This window comes from Solea solea, chromosome 19 (genome assembly GCF_958295425.1).
Source record: "Solea solea chromosome 19, fSolSol10.1, whole genome shotgun sequence".
Lineage (NCBI taxonomy): Eukaryota > Metazoa > Chordata > Actinopteri > Pleuronectiformes > Soleidae > Solea > Solea solea.
The window spans coordinates 2,745,507-2,768,290 of NC_081152.1; the positions used below are offsets into that span (position 1 = coordinate 2,745,507).

General features: G+C 40.0%; 2 protein-coding genes across 4 annotated transcripts; one reads left to right on the forward strand and one right to left on the reverse strand.

The window, feature by feature from the left end:
- Nucleotides 1-4,238: 4,238 nt before the first annotated feature.
- On the forward strand, nucleotides 4,239-11,132 carry auh (AU RNA binding protein/enoyl-CoA hydratase). The gene is made up of 10 exons (XM_058618164.1): nucleotides 4,239-4,515; nucleotides 4,820-4,887; nucleotides 5,661-5,748; nucleotides 5,834-5,920; nucleotides 6,532-6,624; nucleotides 7,342-7,398; nucleotides 7,489-7,676; nucleotides 7,828-7,878; nucleotides 7,972-8,019; nucleotides 9,895-11,132. The coding sequence occupies exons 1-10, from the start codon at nucleotides 4,284-4,286 to the stop codon at nucleotides 9,970-9,972; spliced, it is 990 nt and encodes a 329-aa protein (XP_058474147.1). The 5' UTR covers nucleotides 4,239-4,283; the 3' UTR covers nucleotides 9,973-11,132.
- A 4,310-nt stretch (nucleotides 11,133-15,442) lies between these two features.
- prrc1 (proline-rich coiled-coil 1) lies at nucleotides 15,443-22,192 on the reverse strand. Of its 3 annotated transcripts, none has more exons than XM_058618239.1 (9): nucleotides 22,093-22,192; nucleotides 20,577-20,712; nucleotides 18,673-19,059; nucleotides 18,014-18,159; nucleotides 17,652-17,754; nucleotides 17,414-17,577; nucleotides 16,958-17,061; nucleotides 16,483-16,585; nucleotides 15,443-16,127 (listed from the first exon to the last, which is right to left on the reverse strand). In XM_058618239.1, the coding sequence occupies exons 2-9, from the start codon at nucleotides 20,671-20,673 to the stop codon at nucleotides 15,918-15,920; spliced, it is 1,314 nt and encodes a 437-aa protein (XP_058474222.1). In that variant the 5' UTR covers nucleotides 20,674-20,712; nucleotides 22,093-22,192; the 3' UTR covers nucleotides 15,443-15,917. The 3 variants fall into 3 exon arrangements, with proteins under 3 accessions (XP_058474222.1, XP_058474223.1, XP_058474224.1); XM_058618240.1 differs by lacking the exon at nucleotides 22,093-22,192 and adding an exon at nucleotides 20,842-20,894; XM_058618241.1 differs by lacking the exons at nucleotides 20,577-20,712; nucleotides 22,093-22,192 and adding an exon at nucleotides 19,433-19,559.
- Nucleotides 22,193-22,784: the final 592 nt, after the last annotated feature.

Sequence of the window (22,784 nt, forward strand, 5' to 3'; positions counted from 1 at the left end):
AATAAATAATAAATCTATGTTGCTTTAAATAGTGCATTGACTATAAACTACATTACATTAGATCGCAGTGTTTACATCAGTGTTTAATTACTGCTACAAGTGAGATTAAGCAGATTGAGAAATATCCACTGAAATGTTCAGAAGGTAAAAGATTGATGCAGATAAAAAACTGTTTCATGAGAAATGGAAAGGCCAAATATGTGCTTTAAGAAAAAAAAGGGTATTTCTTTTGTGGTATGAGGCGGTGTCGGTAATCAAAGAGTATAATCTACCTTTGCACCACATACGCATTTTTAATTTTTTTGGCCATTTATTTTTAGACAATGGTTTAATCATATCTTAAAAATTAGATTGAGGCCAACATTTTTCAACTTGAAGTAATGTTTGAGCAAGCATCAGAGTAGAACAAATGGTTTTAATTTTTAAATAATAAACCTATATCTATAAAATGTATTTATTTCAGAAATAATTTTAATACAAAACTATATTCTTTTTTCCTATGGAAAAGCTCAAATACAGAAAGACAAAAACAAGCCAAATTAAAACAGGTTTTTTAATACATTTTAGTTTTGGCCCGTGACCACTCCAAATTTATTAAAATTGGCCCACGATGGATGTGAGTTTGACACCCCTGCTCTAAATTGACCATAGGTGTGTGAGTGGATGGTTGTTTGTGTCTATATGTGGCCCTGTGATAGACTGGTGAACTGTCCAGGGTTTGCCCCCCATCTTTCACCATATGTCAGCTGGGATTGGCACCAGCGTTCCCCGTGACCCCTGAACTATCCAAAAGTCTTCCAAAAAAATCATTCACAGAGGTAAAAATGTCCTGTTTAAAAAAAAAAAAAAAAATTGAGTTTCCTACCTTCACACACACAGTTTTTTTTCTTTTTCCTCTTAAACTCTATTTCCATTCACTCTGTAACTCACTACTATTTGTACAGTAAGTTTTGTTTTCTGCTGTTTCTGCTAACGTTGCCACAAATGAACGGTCACACTTATGACTGACACAGAAGGCACAGGGAACCACAGACTCACAGAGCTGCTGGTCTACTCCTGCCTCGTGTGGTCACAATCTGAACAGACTGAGGTCACAAAATAAGACATTTGTGTAGATTTTATAAGGCAAGTCTTTAAACGTGAGATTTCCCTGTGTCTTCAGCGTCCGTGAGAGTGTTTGGTGTCTGACGATGGCGGTGTTCAACGGTCCTTCAGAAAACCTGGGTATTGGGGAGATGTCTGCAGGGGAAGCTTTGAGTTTCAAGCTGATTAAAGTCAGTTTCAGTGAAAACAAACATGGCTGACTGATCAGGCTTTGTGGTGATTTGGTGGACTGTGTTCTAAACCTGCTTCAGCCTGGATCTTTGGTGGATTCATCACGATATTCTGTGTTCTGTAAACCGCTCACATGACGCTCATCACTGTGTGTTTTTCTTGAACTTTTCTAAAAATGATAACTGCTGTCTGATAACTGAGCTCTAACTATCATTAAACACGTACAGTCACTGAACACTGCTGTGCTCTGCTGTTCTTTATCACCTGCTCATAGCTTTGGTTTTACAGCTCAGACACATGAGGTACCATCAAATATCACCTTCTCTTTCATCGAAATCTCATCCATCCCGATTTTTATTTCATGTTTTTAAATAGAAAAAAATAATTGTTCAGCCCATCTTTATTATATCTTTATATAACATTAAATGGTTATTTAACAACTTATCATTTTCATAATTTATCACATTTTATTTTGTTAATTATGGATCTAATGACGAATTCATAATTAAATGAGTCTACAACCATTTTCCAGCTCCATAAATGTGAATATTTTCTGGTTTCTTTGCTACATTATTACAAGTAAATCATTAAAACTGAAGGTTTGACAAACACTGACATTTTATGACCCCAACAACAGATCAATTTATCTAGAAAATAATAAACAGATAATGAGAGTGATCATTGGTTGCGGTTACAACTACTATGTGTGAAGTGGACTGGCTGAGTGGTTGTCATGGTAATGGAAGGACAGACAGACAGGGAATCCTTTATTATAAATCATGAGATTCTTCAGTGAACATGCAAGAAAAGGCGAAATGGAGCTTCTTTTTCTGTCAGGACCTTCCTCTTTCTTTAGAATTAGTATCAGTTTACGCAACAGCTAGAAGAAAATAGAACCGTGAGAGACATCAGGACTGATCTGTCTGGTCGTGGTCAAACCATGTGACCTGACTGCGGTGACTGTGAGTGACTGACGCTTGTATTCAACAGAGAGCAACTGATGCAAGCTCACACACAGCATCATCTCTGCTGCACATTCACTGCTGCACATTCATTGCCAAACAGACCTCACCTGTGTGTGTGTGTGTGTGTGTGTGTGTGTGTGTGTGTGTGTGTGTGTAACTGGACTTCACTCTTAATCTCCAGTTTTCTGTTCAAGAGAATAGCTGGAGTCCACAGAAGCCCCTTTAGATGTTCTTCTGTGTAACTGTGAACAAAAACATGTTTATGCTATTGCTTTAGATTTTGTGGTGGCATGAGGTCAGTGTATGTGGTTTTTCAACTCAAACAAACAATAAAACATAGGTGTTATGATATAAAACACAGACTTTTCATATGTTTTTGGTAATGCATGTTTATTATTTATTATCTTTATCTTTACTGGCTTTGGTGCTGTAACAATGTAAATTTATTTCTAAATCTTATCTTATCTTAGACACTTATCTGCTATGCAATTTTGCTCTGAACTGACTCTTGTCTAAATCTATAACTTGATTCAATTGTCATGTACAGTATCTGCTCCTGGTCTCTTTCTTCCGTCTCTACCTCACCCCCCTCTTCCACTTTCCCTCCCCCACCTCTCCTCTGTCCCCCATATTTCCTTTCACCCCAACCAATCGAGGCAGATGCTGCATGCTATAGCCTGACCATACTTTTTCACTGGTTGACCGATGATGTTTGCACAGAAGAAAAAAATCCGGCACAAGAAAAAAAAAAGTAAGGTAAAAAAATAAAAAAAAATACGACACAAGGAAAAAAAAAGTCAGACAAAAAAAAAAAACCTGGCACAAGGAAAAAAAAAAAGTCAGGCAAAAAAAAAAAAAAAAAAACCGGCACAAGAAAAAAAAAGTAAGGTAAAAAAATAAAAAAAAATACGACACAAGAAAAAAAAAAAGTCAGGCAAAAAAAAGAAAAAAAAATACGACACAAGAAAAAAAAAAGTCAGGCAAAAAAAATAAAAAAAAATACGACACAAGAAAAAAAAAAAGTAAGGCAAAAAAAAAAAATCTGGCACAAGAAAAAAAAAAGTCAGGCAAAAAAGAAAAAAAAGTCAGGCAAAAAAAATTAAAAACAAAATACGACACAAGAAAAAAAAAAAAGTAAGGCAAAAAAAAAAAGTCAGGCAAAAATAAAAAACCTGGCACAAGGAAAAAAAAAAAGTCAGGCAAAAAGAAAATAAAAAATACGTCACAAGAAAAAAAAAAGTCAGGCAGAAAAAAGAAAAAAAATACGACACAAGAGAAAAAAAAGTCAGGCAAAAAAAAATAAAAAAAAATACGACACAAGAAAAAAATAAAAGTAAGGCCAAAAAAAAAAAATCTGGCACAAGAAAAAAAAAAGTCAGGCAAAAAAGAAAATAAAGTCAGGCAAAAAAGAAAAAAAAGTCAGGCAAAAAAAAGAAAAAAAAAATACGACACAAGAAAAAAAAAAAAGTAAGGCAAAAAAAAAAAAGTCAGGCAAAAAAAAAAAACCTGGCACAAGGAAAAAAAAAAGTCAGGCAAAAAGAAAATAAAAAATACGACACAAGAAAAAAAAAAGGAAGACAAAAAAAAATAAAAATCTAGCACAAGAAAAAAAAAAGTCAGGCAAAAAAACCAAAAACCTGGCACAATGAAAAAAAAAGTCAGGCAAAAAAAAATAAATAAATGTTTTAAAAATCCCTGACTTTTTTTCCTCTTGTGCCTGATTTTCCCCTTGTTTTTTTTGGCTGTTTTTTTTTTCTTTTTGGCTGGCCCTAATACTCCTTCGTACTTCTCTCTATTATACAAGTTTCTGTCTTACTCTGTACAGAGACTAGAGATAATGAATGTTGTGATACAAATAAAATAGAACTTCCAAACGGAGTTAATGACTGATTATGGTCCGTAAGTGAGTTTCCCACAGGAATCACTGATCATTTATTAACAATATGAGCTTATGGCTTCTGCGCTGACAGCAGGTCACGTGACGACAGCACGTGACTGGGTTGAAAGTTGAAAGTCACACGGGCAGCACTGCAGCTCGGCATCATGGCGGCCCTGTTAGTGCGCAGAACCCTGTCACAAGCCTTCAATGTGGCGGCGGCAGAGCGAGGCAGCGTGTGCCGGTCCGCGGCAGCTCTCTCCCGCTTCAGACAGCCACTTGTCTCCGGAGCAGCGGCGCCGTGTCCGCGGCTCTACGGTCCCGGAGCGGCGGCGCGACACTACACTTCCGACCCGAAGGACGACCTGCGCGTCCGGTACCTGGACGGAGAAGACAACGGTTAGTTTCACTATTCACTGACAGTTGAACAAGTTTTTAGTGTCTGTTTAGTGCAGTCAATGCTATTATAGTCTGCTAAATGTTTATGTGATAATAACGATAACTAATAACCAGCAGTCACGTTGTCATGAAATCAATAATAAAAACAACAGCTACCTGAATTACAGCCAAACTCAAGAGAAACTCAAGAGAACTGAGGACATAACACAATATAACATGTGATCCTGGCAGACAATGCTTGTGTTTTACATGTGTGACATTGTGTCATTAGATGTTTATTAATGTTTTTCACACTGTCTTTTAGGTATCGTCGTCATTGGGATAAATCGACCAAAAGCCAAAAATGCCATTAGCAAGAATCTGGTCAAGTTGGTATGTATTAGTATTATTATTAGTATTATTATTATTATTGTTGTTGTTTTTTACACTTCATACTGATATTAAACTGATCATTTGAAGTGTGGTTACTGACACATACGGCGTGTTTCCATCATGGTACAGTTGGGTTTGGTACAGTACAATATCGAACACAATGGACAACAACGGGGCAGCTTGTTTCTTTCTGCTTGGTGACGCTCCTCTGTCGTGGGTCTAGCTCCTACCATACTGTACCATTACCCTGGTAACCCAAGGGAAGGGTACTGAAACATGGAAGTATTGGGGCTGGTTATTTTTAGTGTTATTCCTGGAAATGGAAAAACAATTTGCACCGTACCAAACATGGTGGAAACACGGCTGTCGTCAGGCACACTGGCATTGTTAGGGACCATATTTTCACTTTTACTGTTACTGAAAATCCTTCGGGAACACTTGGAAAAACAGGTTTTAACAAAAACTTATTGTATAAAGTGAGCAGCTTCATCCACGTAAACTGTAAATGCAGATTTGTCTCTGTGGAATTTGGTGTGGCAGAGTGAGCTGTTTACAAACTTCAGTTTCCAGCCAGAAAAGAAAAGTCAGTCAAATTTTCAAATATATTCCTGCATGACTTTGCAGAAGTCTTGTTTATGCTGTACTGTGATGACTCATCGTGAATGTAGCTGCTATCTGAGTCCTGTCCAAGCACTGCACCATTACCAGTGGTCCAGTACACAGCTAACACATGTACCTGAGCTAAAAGCAACAGCACATATTTTGTCTTTCAGATGTTTGAGGCTCTGGAGGACATTAAGAAGAATAACAAAGTCCGCAGTGTCATTTTTTGTAGTTTGGTTCCTGGGATCTTCTGTGCAGGTAGATTTATCCACCTCGTATTCCCATGTGTTACGTTAAAATGGAGATGTTTACTAATGTTGTCTCTCCCTCTCTCTGAGTGCAGGTGCAGACCTGAAGGAGAGAGCTAAGATGCATCAGAGTGAAGTGGGTCCATTTGTGTCCAAAGCCAGAGCGCTCATCACAGAATTGGGTAAAGATGAATATTTCTACCAGCATTGATGTTGTTATCAGTCATTTAAAATAGAGTGAAGCAATAGAAAAATATGATATAAAACAATGTCAATGCACACTGTTCTCGAGCAAAAGGAAGTGCAATCATAATGTGTGTCAGTGTGGTGCAATATATTACAAGATATAATCAATTTTATTATTCTATTTCACCTTAGGGGGGCGCTATAGAGCCCTTGAGCAATGTACGGATCCGGGAACTATGCCAATATCGCATTTTTACCAGACCTGACCTCTGTGCCCGTTAACCCGCTCAAAAATAACCACAAATCCACGGATATGATGATAATCTGAAGGATAACAATAGGTGCTTGGGCCTTAATTATAGAATCATAATAATGACAATAATACGACTGCTAGTGAAAATCAAACAGAAGTCTCAGATTTAAATAAGACATGGTTCAGGGTCAGGTGAGGTCAAACATTTCCATGTCCTTCTGGGTTTGGGGACAAACATTTGGACCTCTGAAGAACTCTCTACATATGATGGTTTCAGGCCCGCAGCATGAAAGAGGGTCTTTACAGTGTCCGACATAAATGTGAAACCTGTTGATTGGTACTGTTTTGTTCCAGGTAACCTGCCGGTACCAACCATCGCTGCGATTGATGGAGCTGCTTTAGGAGGAGGCTTGGAAATGGCCCTGGCCTGTGACATCAGAATTGCTTGTAAGTCGCGCGTGTGTTTGGACTGTGAACACAACACTTTTTGTTCATGTCTATAACAGGAGAATATGTCAGAGCTGACTCATGGTATGAGTGTGGGAGTGAATGGTTGTTTTTTTTCCTCTGTAAATGCTCTGTGTTTATTCACTTATTCACTCAAAGTGACTTTACATCACAGTTTTACCATCTACAGCTGAAACAATTACTCGATGAATCCGTTTGAAGCTTTTTTCATTATTAAAAACAAGATTTCTGATTGTTTCAGCTTCTTAAATGTGAATATATTCTTCATTTCTTTGCTCCACATAACAAAGAAGTCGTTAAAACGGAATCATTTTGGTTTGTGGACAAAAACAAGACGTTGGAGATAAAGTTAGTTGCAGCTCTATTTTCCATCCACAACCATTCACTGACACATTCATACAGCTCATCTGTGTGCAGCACAAGTTCTGGCAGGAGCAACATGAGGTTAAGTGTCTTGCTCAAGGGCACAACAGCATGTTGAATCTGACTCACAACCTTCCAGGTGGACATATTACAACATTATTCCATGCAATCATTTAATGTAAATTTGCAAGAGTGGACATTTTTCTATAGTTTTTCTATAGTGAAATGTTATTAGAAAAAAGGTTTTTCTAGGACACACTTAGGTTTGTTGTGTGTCATTAAAGAAAGTGAAGTGAAATCAATAATACTGATTTTACTGTTGTGTCTTTCCAGCCGATGCTGCGAAAATGGGACTAGTGGAAACTAAACTTGCAATTATTCCTGGAGCTGGTAAGGTCGCTTTTTAATTTCATAATGAAACTGACTAAAACAGAAGTTTCTGAGGCTGTGTTCCATTTCGCTTTCTCACGTCCCGTGCAGGTGGCACACAGCGTCTCCCCAGGCTGATAGGTGTCTCTCGTGCTAAGGAGCTGATCTTTGCTGCCAGGGTGGTGGACGGCACAGAAGCGAGTCGTCTGGGTCTGGTCAGTCAGTCCGTGGAGCAGAATAAGAGTGGAGATGCTGCTTATCTCCAGGCGCTGGAGCTGGCACGCGAGATCAACCCTCAGGTAACGAAGCTGCTCGCAGAGAGAAGAGCGGGAACCGAATGATTTAGATTTGAGGTCATGGATGAAACACCAGCCTTTGCTGCAGCAAATGTATGATAACGTTCTACTCATTCAAACAATATGTAAAGCATGTGACGTCTGACGCTCACAGGGTCCGATTGCAGTGAGGATGGCAAAACTTGCCATCAACCAGGGAATCGAGGTAAGTCTGTAGAATATATGCTGCTCAGACCTTTTATTATGAGAGAGAGAAATAAAAGGATTATTAATAATAAAGAGATGATTTCTCTTTCAGGTGGATTTAGCTACAGGTCTGGCCATTGAAGAGGCGTGCTACGCCCAGGTGAGAACACCGACACCCTCTACTGTTCACTGCAAAGTGTTATATTATGTATCCAGTACATTTCTATGCACTTGTTCTGTAAGTGTGTTCTGTTTTATCTGGGCTGGAGCCGAGTATGACGCTCGTTATAAGTTGTGATGACAGAATCAGAGCTAAGATGAGAAAGCGGTAGTGAGATAAGAGAGAACAGTTCAAAATCTTACACCAGCACAACACTGACGTGTTATTGCTGCTTTGTGTACGTTTTCAAATGCACTCGTGTGACTGTGTTGGTCTTAAAATAACTCGCGGTCAGACGCAGTGTTGGTGCATCGTTATCTGGAGGCAGCAGAGAGCCACAGAGCCAGAGAGCCAGAGAACCAGAGAGCCACTGCACCATCAACCAACAAAAAGCTGGTCTGAATGCTGTTATTTCGTAGTTATTTAAACTGCATGGGCGAGGTCACAATGCGCTTGTTACATACACAGAGATGTTTATCTTTATCAGTTATATGCAGGGTGAATGTTGTGCAGTCTAATGGAGTTGTTGAGTCGACTGTGGAGACAGAGGGTCAAGACTGTACTCATTAGCACGGGGGGTGGGGGGGCACACGGACACACAGGTGTCTCAACAGTGAGTTACATGACTCATATCTGCTGCTTTACTTCCTCCTCTCCATGAATAAACTGTTATACCTCAACAAGCAGTGTCTTGGTTGTTAGTGCAGACGCCGTAAAACAACAATTATTCGTATCATGTGAGTCTGAGTGTTCCCGTCTCATCGTCTTTAACTTCAAACCTGACTTGGGCTCAAGTCACTTCTCCACTTTCTCACATTTGTCTCTTAACCCTTAGTTAACGCGTTTAACTAAAGCGTTTAACTAAGAGCATTTCAGCTGCTTTTTTTCCATTACTATGTTTAAACACACAGTATGTACAGAGACTATAAGAATGTGCAATATAAAGTGACTTATATCCTTTTTTTCAGCACAACCTAAACAATCTGATCTGAACATTTTTATTTCATTTAACACACTATTTAAACTATATACTATATAACTAATACTATATAAACACACCTGAGCAAAAAGTTCTCAAAATGTTTAAGATTGGATTTGTGAAATTTGGATATATGTCAACGTTCACTTGGCTCGTTTTTATGAAGAAAAACAAAAACTATTATTATTGTATTTATAATATACAACTATTTTGTGACTCCCCCCACGATGTCCATTTAAGGGGTTGTGTATTATTCCCACGGCAATTTACTGAGGGTGCACAGATCTGCACCTGGCTTTTAAAAGGAATACAAACAAAACACACCTCACCATGTGCCGTGATCTGTGGACCATCATCTTTAACTTTTGTTTAGTTGTTGCTAAGGGCAACATGTTTTTCACAGACTTCGAGAATAAAGTCTTAATTTACGAGATTAAAGTTGTAAATTTATGAGATTAAAGTCTTAATTTACGAGATTAGTCCTGAGAATAAAGTTTTAATTTACGAGATTAAAGTCGTAAATATACAAGAATAAATTTGTAAATTTACGAGATTAGTCGTGAGAATAAAGTCTTAATTTACGAGATTTAAGTTGTAAATTTACGAGATTAAAGTTGTAAATTTACGAGATTAAAGTTGTAAATTTACGAGAATAAAGTTGTAAATTTACGAGAATAAAGTTGTAAATTTACGAGAATAAAGTTGTAAATTTACAAGAATAAATTCATAAATTAAAATTGTAATTTTACATTACAATTTACATTTAGCCGATTAATCTTGTAAATTAAGACTTTATTCTGGAAATCAGTGAATTTTTTTTCACTTTTCATAAAAAGGTGACGTTGACACACACCCATTCATGTGTGTGTGTGTGTGTGTGTGTGTGTGTGTTTCAGGTGATACCAACTAAAGATCGAGTGGAGGGTTTGACTGCGTTCAAGGAGAAGCGGCGTCCTCAGTTTAGGGGCGAGTGAAGGCGGCACTGACGAGCTGCTCCTGAGTTCTGCCTTCAGTTGTGACTCTTCCGCTGCTTCCAACATATTCATGGTTGAAACTGTACACGTCGACACATGAACTGTGCAGTCTCAACTCCTCACCGCGGGGGACGAGGAGTGCAGGACGCTGGGCTTGATCCTGGCTGTCGTTTCAAATCTCACTCACGAGTGTTTTTGAGAAAGCCAGCGAATCCAACACTCACGATACTTAGAAGCTGTGCAACTGAAGCTGATTCAGTGGAAGTTAGTAACTGCACCCTCCCCCCGCCCCCCCTCCCTCCCCCCTCATCTAGTGAACTAATCCAAGATAAAATTAACATTCTCATTACAGTTGTGTGAATGCTGCACATGAGAGCTGCTTGTTTTCATTTTGGACAAAGTTCCATCTGTTCAGACGTCACAGCTGCATGATATCATTGCATATTAATTACATTTAATGAACACATGCAGAGGTATGAAAAGCTCTTCAAGACTTGGTATTAATAATAAAATCTGTCCTGATTGATCCAAATACAGGTGTGAACACACCTGGACAGATGTAATACCAGGTCTGACTGGAGCCAAAGACACTGTGATCCACAATGGAGACAAAAAAAAACACTTAAATTATGATCAGAGTCCGATTTTTAACAAATCTGCTCTGGTGTCATTAGGACGCTGTGAATAAAAGTATGAACATGAAGGTCTTAGTGACGTCTTTGACGACGACACAGGCTCACGTGCCTTTGGTTCACCTTGGTGGTGAGATGGGAAAATAAACATTTACCTGAATTATTAGGAATAATTGTACGTTTTCATGTGGTTTGAATGCTCAGAGGACACAGTCAGCTACATGTCTTCATCGTAGAGTCGGAAGACTTTAACCTGGTCATGCTCCCACACAGCTGAACTGCGGTTTTAATCATGTTTCATTAGGAAATGATTTTCTTGGTGATGACAACCATTTCCTAGTAGTGAACAGGGTTAGGCGTAGTAACGGTGATCAACCTATGGTTGGGTTTAGTCATAAAAAGATCACGGTGTTTTCCTCCCCACACAAACACCAGACTGTCCTCACACATCTGAAACTGCAGTTGATTTGTGTGGAAACGTCAGTTTTAGGAGGCAGGTGGGCACACACACACACACACACACACACACACACACACACACACACACACAGGTTTGCACAGGTATTCTTGTTAGGACACTGCAGTGGCTAACATGTGCAGCCTTGTGTGAAGTACGACGGCAGTGAATCGTTGCTGATTACGTGTTCGTCCCTTGACTGTGATTATCTAAATGTCCACATGTAGGTGGAATCATGACTGTATATAATAATCAAAGTATGACCCTTTGTTTCTTCACTGGTCCTGAAACACCACACACACACACACACACACACACACACTCACTCTTTTCCTCCGAGTTGCCTTTCTTTTGTGTACGACGTGTGTTTTTTTGTCCATTTGCTAATGAGTGCGTCAGCGTCTGTGGAGCTGATGTGTGATCTTTAGTTTCAGAGGTGGGAGTTGCTGGAACCGTTTCTTAGTCACAAGGTTGTTCTTACGTGAACTGTGAAACATCTGTTTATTGTTATTGTACCACAGAATAATAATAATAATAATAATAAAAAGAAATCCATTGACCTGAATACATTTTATTAGCACAAGCTAATTATTATTTTCTTTTGAGTGTGTTTTGTGTTTTCAATTTTATTTGAAGTTTAAAAATCTTTGCGTGGAGGCATCTACAGTATGTTAATTATAATGAGGTGTTTCCTTCTGTTATGTTGTTTATTCTGTTTCATATATATATATATATATATATGTATATGTATATATATATATATATATATACATGTGTATATATGTATGCAGTCTGTTATAAAGTATAGGGATATAGTGATACCAGAAAATGACTTTGGTAGAAGTTGAAGTCACTTTTTTACAATATTACTTAAGTAAAATACTTAAAGTAAAAGTTAAAAAAAAAGTAAAAGAAAAAAAAAAAGTGAGGACTTAGGATAGAGCAATGGCAGCTCAGTGTCGTTGAGCAAGACACTAGAAAAGACATGTGTTTTTATTTGGTAGTAACAAGTAACAAAGATGGAAGAAATGTAGTAAAAGTTGCTAGAAATATAAATAACAAAGTAAAGTACAGATACGTTCATTTTGTACCCATAAGTGCAGATACCTGACATGTTGTTGTAAACCTGTAGAATGTCTGAACCTCTGAATTGGTCTATTATTTGAGGTTAAACACACAGTGTCTGCAGGAATCTGCCTGACACAGCGATGAAGAACCTTTAATGAACCACTTTTTGTTGCTTTGATGATGCTGGGCTTATCCTACGGTCCACTCCAGGTGTGACCTTGTTGGCTGTGGAGAAAAGCACATGAATGAGTGACTCAGTGAGTGCAGCTGTGCATCATAAATGCTCACATCTCTGATGATGGCCACGGATATTTACCACGTTCATCAGAAAAAAAGATAAAACGCTCCCCTGTAGTGTCTAAAAATAGCCACAGTATCAGTGTTGTTGGCATGAATGTACATCCATTCTGGGCTTTAGATTTAATAGACGTCATTTATGACCGTCGATTAAGGAGACGACGTTTCAGAAAGTTCACGTTTGCCAGAAGAGAGAAAAAGTACAAGAACACAGCGGCTGATGTGTCACTGCGTCAGTAAAAGCTGGAGGAAAATGGTGATGATGAGAATATGAGACTGTGATAATAATGCGAGGGATGATCCTGCTTTGACTGAGACATTAGCAGGAGTTGGAGGCTGAGAGAGTGAACAGCAGGAAGCATCCGCACCATGAGGGATGATTCTCAGGGTCAGAGGACTAGGACCACATGAGAAAATAAGAGTTAAAGTCAGGATTCTTCAGTTTATTATTAAAGCAAAACTTTAAATGTATATATTTAACACCCAGTCGCACAGTGACACTTTATCCATATATGTGTTTTCTTGATTATGGACTGTGGTGACCAGTGTGTGACAGCACAGACTTCATGTTCAGCTGCAGCAGGAATGATGATGATGATGATGTAGGGGGGTCATGGTTGTGGTGTGTGTGTGTGTGTGTGAGAGAGCCTGTTAACAGACGGTTGAGGCCCTGGCCAGCCGTTTGCGTGCAGACCTGCCCTGTGGCTTGATGCTGCTGCTGCAGGGAGCCTGACACCAGGCTGCACATCCCCACTGTGGCTGGCCCCTTCCGGCAGATGTCCAGCACTAAGCCGAGGGGAAGCCCACCACAAGTCAGGGTTGCGTAAAGATAGATCGGTTCCCCCCCGATGCTGCAGGCCCCAAGCCACTGCTCATGGGAAACGTTTCAGGTTCACATGTAACGGATTCCGTCACAAGGTTTTTTTTGTTGAGTTTTTCTTAGGAACCACAGGTCGACCCACTCTGAGAGAATGTGGCTTTTCCTCGTTGGCGGCGCACAGGTGCCCTTTCTATTTTGCAACTGTCTCTCAACTGCTGCAGGCCTTCAGTAAACCGTGTTGTCCTCAGTGATGGAGCAGCGGGAACATCTCACACTCGTAAAGTTCATTCCAAAGCCGTCCGCTGTAGGTCCCTCAAACACCGAGGCAACAAAGAGTCATGTAATGAGTTTGCACATTTCCATCCACATATATTCAAGCCTCTCTCGGGTCAACAACACATAGAAATATTCCCTTGAAGTTCCCGGTTGTGAATGACGATCTATTGATATTTGCTAGTACACATCTACTGTACCTCTCCCTCTATCTATCATAGCTGCCAAAGGTGTCAAAGGGTCCACGCTGCCCTTTATCTGATAAAAGAGGTTTTAATAACGTCAAAGGTTCACAAAGCCACTTTCCTTAATAACAACACGGCTGTGTTCTGTCCCCAGACCAGGGGTCGTGACCCCCAGGTGGGATAGAGATGCTCAGCGACCACCAGATCTGACATCTATGAATCAAATACTAGTTGAAAGCCATTATAAATATGATATACTTATACAGTTTTGGGTTTATATATATATATATATATATATATATATATATATATATACATACATATGTGTGTGTGTGTGTATATAATGTGATGATTCTGTGTCTTGGCTCCCAGAAGGTGTAAATGTTTGAGGCTAAAATTGTCCCTAAAGCCAACATTCAAATGGCCACATCTTCTTTAAATATTTTCAGATTTCAGAATCTTAATCACACTTTCAGAATCTGTAAATAACTCAGAATGCCCCTTGGCCCACTTGTTGCTGGTTTTGCCATGACTGTGGCACATTTGTATTAACCACATGTTTATATTTTATATATGAAAATTCAATATATTGTGTGTACACATGTATTCTGTATTTGCATATGGGTTGTATACGACTATAAGAGCATTTTCCTGGTTGTGTTAAGGTTCCACGACACTGACAGCACAGTGAACTAATTAAGTGCTGAAAAAAAAACATCACTTTAACTCTACTGCCACCTGCTGGTGAAGCAGTTTTATACACAAACATGTCTGGATGTCTGCTACTCTGGCTTCTTAGTTCCTCACAGTAACTCAATTCTTTATCATTGTGAAACTATAGAGACATGAATTCATAATTGACTTCACATTGTCTGGTAACTGCTAGCATTGACTGCTCTGAGTTTGTGAGGTTAATATAATTATATTTGTGCAACGTAATCAGACACTACTGGATAATTAGAAGTCAGTATCACCCAAAGAAAAACTATACTTTTTTGGTCCACCTTTCAATTTATTAAGCTATTTATCACCAACACCTGATCACATCCCTGTTGTGTGAGAAACGTACCAAGTACCAAAGACTCACCGGGTTCAAAAAAGAAAACAAGGCAATACCTTGGTTTTGATTTGATTTAATGAATGAGAGAATAGGAACAAAAATCTACAACTGCTATTTATTTTTGCATATGAACTTTTTACTTTATTCTTTTTTTGTGTGCGTTCTCTGGACAGGGGTTTGGGTCGGGGAGGCCTGGTTTGTCCTAGACACAAGCAAGGGGGGCTTCAAAGAAAAAAGAAAAAAGGTTGGGAACCACTGCCCTAGAGAACTCCCTCAGCATCTATTATAATTGTTTGCATTCGTTAGAGTGCCTGCTTACTGACAACAATACTACTGTTAGTGACACTAATAATAATAATAATATCCTCGAAACTGGATCTGTATCCTGCAAGATGAGGACAGAGAGAGAGAGGACAGGAAGGAAAGACAAACTAGGGAGAAAAAGAACAAAGACAGTGGGCAGTACTCATCTGCATCCACGGAGCAACAGGAGATTGATGGGGGCCTTGCTCAGAGTGACCCCAACCCTTGACCCACCCCAGGATTTGAACCAGCAACCCTCCAAGCTCAATTCCTTTCCTGTTGGCCATGGGCTGTGCCCGAAGTTATGTGAGATACACAGCATATATTCATTAAGAGTGTCTCCTTTAACAAGCCAGTAAGTGACAGTCACCTCAGTGTATTACACAATACTCTCTTTATTGAAACTTGTTAGTGCTGACGTGTCATTTTCTAAAGTATAACCTGGTTATAGTCACAACAGTTATCAAACTACTATTTAAAAGTAGCAAATCAGAGGCCAGATTGGTCTATAGTCTCCAGCCGTAAGCGTTAAACAAAAGAGGACAATAGAATATTGCCACATTTCGACTTACAATTCATGATTATGACACAGATGAAGTAAAAACCTCAAAAGGAAGAGGATGAAGAGATTTCATAATTCAGATTTCATTATTAAATCTTCTCTTTGATTGATGTGAATGACGGTGTTTCTAAAACTCAGCTGACATGCTGGAATGTCAGTAAACATCAAAACCGTTTAAAATAATGTGCATTTGGCTTTGTCCCATAGGAACACGAGAGGCTTTTATTCCTCCGCCGAGTCTCTTCCACTTGTTTCCCAGTGTGTGACAAATTGTGGAAGTGCTCAGCCTCACACAGTTCTGGGTGGCAGTTGCTGTTTGTAGATTCCAGCCAGGGCTTTGGCAGCACTCTGGATCATCTGGCGCTGGCTCATGCCCGTCATTGCCTGATGCCAGTTTGTTTTGTTGATGTTGGGCAGGCTGCGTTCCAGGACCTCACCCACTGGAATGATCAAACCTGACCAGCGCAGACTATAGTCAGGTGGAGTCAGGGACTGAGCCTGCACAGGTACAGTTCAAAACCAAAAATGACATGAGTTAGGTACAGTGTCTCATGTGTTAGAGCTGCTGGAATTGTCATGCTAATGAAGACTTAACATGTTAAATCATCCCATTATAATTCCTTACTACTCCAGTTTGGGAAGCACCATTGGAGGTCTCTATAAAGACCCAGATCACAGGAGCAAATCAAAAGATACAAAACAGAAGACCATAGAAGACCACCAATGTGCAGGTAAACTGGCTCCACTCAAACTTTATCACAAACCATCAGAAGGTTATGGTCCAGTTTTATTATGTATATTATGTGACGTACAGTATATGCTAAATGAGAGTGTGTCATTTGTTACTTTGTACCTGTTGGACGTAATCTAGAGCCAGAGGAGTTGCCTGAGTAAAGACCTCAATGTGGATGTTGTAACTGGGATCCTCCAGGATCAAGCAGCCGATGTCAAACCACCTGGTCACAACAAAAGGGATTAAGAAAACTGCCCCCATCTCCTGCGTCTAATCCCTGTAGTATTTATATTTAACATATAAATACTACAGGGAGTAACCTGTGTGCTGGTTTGTGGGTTTTTGTTTGATATCAATTTAGATTTATTTAGATTGTAGGACAAAGCGAGAACCTGTTTTCTTGTCCTGGACAACCTTCAATAAGACAGCTCCACTATTTCCGTTCTACAGTCTGTGACATTACCTTACAAAGTGTAAGTCCCGACAGGAAGTTAAGGTTTACATTTGAGCAGAAGTGTAAACCTTAAGTGAAGCTCACTGCATACAGTCAATCAGGTTGTGTTCTAATGTATATAGGTTCATTCTCTCGTCTTACTTGTCAGGAAATAGCTCAGCGATGAAGCTTTCCAATGACACCACTGGCTGTTTTTCATGGAGCACACCAGCACGACGTAGACTGTCGACGCGCTCCTGAGCCCCCTGCGCGCACAAAAAAACAAAAACACACACACGCACAACACAAATCTTATTAAATCACTAACGGGAAACATTTTTGTTAAGAAATGTTGAACAAATTTAGTGTCAGACACAGAGGTACAAGTCCAATATGCAACAAATATTCATTTAGTACATTTTGTACACCTACATACAGTGGACTCTTAGTGCCGGTCACAAGTGCAAATAAATAGAAACGGCTGCATTAAGGTATATCCAACTCTGATACTTTAAGACATGAGCTAAGTCTTACATATTGGACCTTAAAGTGACAAAGGTCTTCAAACAAGTAACCCTGAACAAAAACAAGGAAAGCACGATGAATCATTATCCTGACCTTAATCCCAGCGGCATAGCCCACGGGCTGTGGGGCGATGTTGGACTGACCGGGCTCTCCAGTGACCATGGCCATCCCAAAAACCTCCTGGAAGGCATCTCTGACTGCCTCCAGATGCATTTCTCTATCTGAAGTCACCACTATGTCAATGTCGCCACCAGACTCTGAGGAGCAGTAATGCCAGTCAGGTACATTATGTCATGATAATGATTGACAGGTGCAGGATGGGATGACCTACTGATGTACGGAGCCATGCCGGGATCCAGTGTGGTGATCATGGACTCCACAGAGTGCTTGGTTCTGTCCAGGACAGTTTTCACTACAGGGTTTCCAGCGACTCCCTGGATACACACAGATAATGCACATGAAGTAGCTGCTAGAACATGGAGGAGATAATGATGGGATACATTTTTTAAACAAATATTTTAAGGCAGATTTATTGATATAGAGTCAAACTGGTATATAACAAGAGTTTAACAACTATCAGCTTAAAACAGCTTATCCGCTCTACGCTGATTCTGCAGAATCCAGATCTGACGTGACTTTTTTTTTTGCTTTCCTTCGCTTCCAGAATCAGAGACTTGACTGGTGTGGGATTACCTTGATGAAGCCCCAGATGCCTCCACCAGTGCCCATGTCTGCAGACACTCTGGGATCTCCTTGCTCCTCTGGGAAAGTGATGGGAGATCCAGTATTTAATCCCCCTGTCGTGACTGGCTGCTGGACCATGGTGGTGGACATGACACCTGAATGATATGATGAGTATAAGAGGAAAATAAGAATAATAGCTACGACACTGTTGAATCGACTTGGCAATGGACATCCATGAGTTTAAAGCAATGAAACATCTCAGTGGAGGCATGAAAACAGTCGTTCTCCAGACTGAATAAGGCCTTTAGACCTTGTATTAACTTCATATTATATTTAAATGCATTTGTAGCCCCTGCCACAATATTACCTCTGATCACCATACGGTTCCTTTTATCTAATGGTCAAAACTCAGGAGTTACACCGCAAAATCTGCTTTGCTCGTCACTAGTTTGTGTGATTGTGTCGCGTATAAAACCACGTCCTGCCCACATTGAGGAGGCGGTACTAAAGTAATGTCGAGCCGTACCGTGCTGTGCTACAACTGTAGTGGAAAAGTGCCACTGGACATCCTGTTGCTTTATGACAGACTGAATTAAAAGAAACCAGATTAAACACAGACGCCTACAAAGCAAACAGTGTGTAGCAGAAGAGACAGGTGTGGCTTGTACCTGGCACACTGGAAGGACTGGAGAAGGTTTGAATCAGCGGTGTCTGCGGTGTTCGACCAGCGTGACCCCGCGTGATATCGTACCCTGCACTCATGGAGAAGCTGGATATGGGCGGGCCAACAGGAGGAGCCAACACGCCTGGAACTGGGGGGTTAGGTGATCTGATGGTGGACGGCAGAGGAGAGAAATAGGGGGAGGTGGAGGGAGAAAAGGGAGAATGACTTGGAAATGGAGCGGTGAGTGAGGAGGGAGGAGGAAACTGGGAGGAAAGGGAGGCAGGCACAGGACTACTGAAGGCAGGGAGGGAGGGAACAGTTGGGACTGTGGTGGAGACTGAGGCGGAACTGATGGAGCTGCTGCCTGCCAGGGACAGAGGAGTCGACAGACCTGAAATTGAAAGAAATTCTTGTTATGCCTCGGAAATTCTCAGTGTGTCTTTGGTCATCAGCTCATTGTATAGGTCAGATATTTATGAAAATGAGATGACAAAGTAAAATACTGCAAACGAAATAAATAATAAAACACTATAAAAAGCAAACAATGGCTGCTAGGGGTGAGAATATTAGATCGTAAAGAATTAGAACATGTCGACGATCTGCCAAAGCAGAGAGAGATCGTGGTATCGCTAACAGGACACATTCTATCCATTATGCTCCTGCATGGCAGCATCAGGTTGTTTTTTCTATTCCTCAGCCAAATCACACTATCTGCCAGTCCACTTCATGCCTGCCCTGGAGAAACCAGTTTGTTCCAGTCATACCAATCATATCGTAGGAGCCAGTATTTCATTAAAGCCTTAGCAGTTGATCGTGAAGAGAAAGGAATTGTTGTATCATAGTACTTACATTTGATGTTATTAGATAAAGGGCACCGTGGATCTTTGATACCTTTGATAGCTGATACAGAGATAGATACATAGATGGACAGGCAGCTATTATGCATTCCCAGCTCGTAACATGTGTTAGAGCTGTGCTGTGTTGTTGATCTGAGAGGCTTGGATATATGTGGATGAATGATTAAAAGTGTAGCAGGAAGCCATGGCTGACTTTGCAAAGCAGAACTATGCTGCTTGTTCCCTGATCTGCCTCTGTCTGTGCAGGGGGCGTGGCTAGAGCCTTAAAAATTCAAAAGTCTGGTTATGTTCCACAACGTAAACACGTGATAATAGTGTTTGCCCGAAGTGCAACAAGAATTGTGTTGTCTTTCCTGCTTAGCTCATAGACCGTGGTCAGAGAGCACAGGGGAGACAGAAGCTGTAGCTTCTTCACGCTGACACTCCTCCTAAAGGCATCGCAGCACTCTCACAACAAGTGTAAAGGTGTCGTTTACCATTTAAATTAAATAACAACAACAAAAAGTTTTCTTCAAGTCTTACATACTTGTTAAATGTCCATTGTACTTGGCACAAGTTGGCAACATTGCACAGACTGATTCAAATCTGTTCAGAAATGTTTTTTGGCCTAAATACTCCGTTTTAAAAATATCCTTTTTTGAAAAGTTCCTCTTTTGTATCCTGACTGTCCTGTAAAGTCGTACTTTGTTACTTTACTTTTACTACTTCTTTAAGATTGCAGCTTGCAGATTACAGAATATTAAAACACAGTCACACTCCACACATCTACATGCTCGATGTATGGAACTACACAATCCCTTTCATTCATCTGACATGAATACAAGACATTTGAGTCTGCAACTTAAGGTGAAATTAAATATAACTATAGCATCAAAATGTCGTCTTTGTTTGACAGTGTAGCTTTATTCTTACAACAAAGCATTTTGCTTGTTTTATATTCGTAGTAGGTCTGACGTCTGTGAAATGAGCTATAACGGATACGTTGGAAGTTCACTGGATCAGCACAGAACTGTCGCTCTTCTTGCATCTCAAGCCATGTCTGGACTCTTACCTGTGGTCATTGGTGGCGAGCTGACAGCAGCAGCCGCAGTCAGAGGAGGTGCAGGACTAGCAGGAGGTGTCGTCTCAATCACGCTCTCTTCCATCATCTTCTAAGCCTTAAAACCACACGTCAGCCCTGATTATAGCTGCAAGAAGATGTGATCACTTATTTAGAATGTCTCATTACTAATAATATGGAATTTCTAATTCCATATAAAGACGTTTCAACTTAATACAGTTTCTTTAATGTTTACTATAAATATAGGTGTTCCCACCTTTAGCTAACAGAGTGGTTATATCAGGGGGTCGCGGTGAGGCCAGTAATGCACTGCAAGGATAATAAGGACGGATATGTTATGTGATAGGAGTAGCGGGTAAGGTTTGATCTTTTTCTTTGCTTTTTTTTTGGGTTAAAGGTTACCATCTAGTTTAAAATGTAATATATGATGACACGTGCAAACAAAGACGACTTACATTTGCTTTGGATTATGAACTGTCCTACTGCACAACACAAATTAGGAGGATCTAATGGCTCCTATAACTTCATCTACATCAAGATTCAAAGCCAAATGGCATGTCCCTAGTGTTGCTCACTGTTGTAAAGAGGCAGCGGTGATGGCATGAGTACTTTTCCTCACAGCTGCAGTTGTGTTGTGTCATGATGAACATCTCATTGGGAGTTTGACTGACAGATATTGCACTTTGTTAGTTAGTAAGTCCAATAATCACTGTGTAATAAATGAAATGTGACAATTATCACATAGCACCATTATTAATACTCTAATGCAGAGATGATAATGATATTTTTTTGTAAATGGCATAGAACATTTGAATTGCAGCCAATAAAAACACCTGCAATTACAATTTGATAACATTGATGTGTCAGTGATTCTTTTAACAATGACTGATATTATTAAGCAATAAAAGTGTGCTACGGTGCTTCAGCTGCTGTATCTTCCTCTGGGCCACTTACTGGTCAGAGATTTTAATTTGTTACTGTAAATATCAGTTATCAGCCTCATTAACAAGTAATTCTCTATGTTAATATAGAAAAGTCGGTTGACTACTAGGTCCCATGAACACATGAAGGCACCAGAACTCCTGACTGAAAGCTAAAACACAACATGAAGTAACGCTTCCATCAAACGAGCAGAAACACATAAACAATGAGCACATCAATCATTCTTCTTCTTCTTCTTCTGCTTCTTCTTCTTCTTCTTCTTACTGGCAGCTTTGTTTACACAACGCACTTAACAACGCAGATGTTAAACAAACAATGCTAGGCTTTAAAACAAGGATGCACCGTTGTCTGTTCAGTTCTGTGGAAAAACTGTTAGCTTCCTCTGTCACACAACCACTGCAACTCCGAACTCAGCTGTACACGTGGACACAAACACACGCGCGCGCACACACACACATTCACGCAGCTCAGGCTAAAGACAAATGGCAACATGTCGAAGTACATCTTTCAAATATGTCATAAAGTACCGGACCAGCGTACGTGACTCACTAGTCGCACTTCTCACCTGCGAGCTGCACTGGCGCCACTACTACATGAATGAACCACCGACTCACTGTGATGACGTCAGTTGTTGCCACGTCTGCTCGACTGCGACTCCGCCCTTCTCTGGGAGCGCCACGCCCCCACCTCAACCTTAGTAAAAAATCCCATGACACACACACACACACAGCTGGAACCTGTTGCACGAAACCAGGATAAGGGATTAAGCCGAGATATGTTGTTTATCCTGGCTGAATTTAGGCTCAAATCGAGTGGCATCCAGCCGCAGCCCCGGAGAACAACACCCTGGCGTGACAACAACACCCTGGCGTGAAGTTATCTTTATTATTATTATAATAATTATTTATTAGTATTAAATCAACTTTTAAACTTTGTTTACACATTGAAACAGAGAATTCCGCCAGAAAACTCAAAGAAGAAGAAGAAGTAGAAACAAAGAGAAAACTAAAAACTAGCAGAAAGAAAGAAGGAACTTTACATTTTTAAATTTATCGTTTAGTATGTCTTCCAAAATGTGACGAAAAAGTCATAGGTTAGTATGTCGTCCAAAATCACTATACTATGCTATGACTTTTTTGACTGATTTTGGACGACATACAATACTATGACTATTTTGACTGATTTTGGACGACATACTATACTATGACTTTTTTGACTGATTTTGGACGACATACTATAGTATGACTTTTTTGACTG

Excerpts from the sequence above, each read along its gene's own strand:
- auh (XM_058618164.1), top strand. The coding sequence starts at position 4,284 with ATGGCGGCCCTGTTAGTGCGCAGAACCCTGTCACAAGCCTTCAATGTG. Across the intron at positions 4,888-5,660 it reads GCAAGAATCTGGTCAAGTTG|ATGTTTGAGGCTCTGGAGGA; the intron begins GTATGTATTAGT and ends TTTGTCTTTCAG. Across the intron at positions 7,399-7,488 it reads TGCAATTATTCCTGGAGCTG|GTGGCACACAGCGTCTCCCC; the intron begins GTAAGGTCGCTT and ends CGTCCCGTGCAG.
- prrc1 (XM_058618239.1), bottom strand. The coding sequence starts at position 20,673 with ATGATGGAAGAGAGCGTGATTGAGACGACACCTCCTGCTAGTCCTGCA. Across the intron at positions 17,755-18,013 it reads GCATCTGGGGCTTCATCAAG|GGAGTCGCTGGAAACCCTGT; the intron begins GTAATCCCACAC and ends GTGTGTATCCAG. Across the intron at positions 17,578-17,651 it reads CGGCATGGCTCCGTACATCA|AGTCTGGTGGCGACATTGAC; the intron begins GTAGGTCATCCC and ends ACTGCTCCTCAG.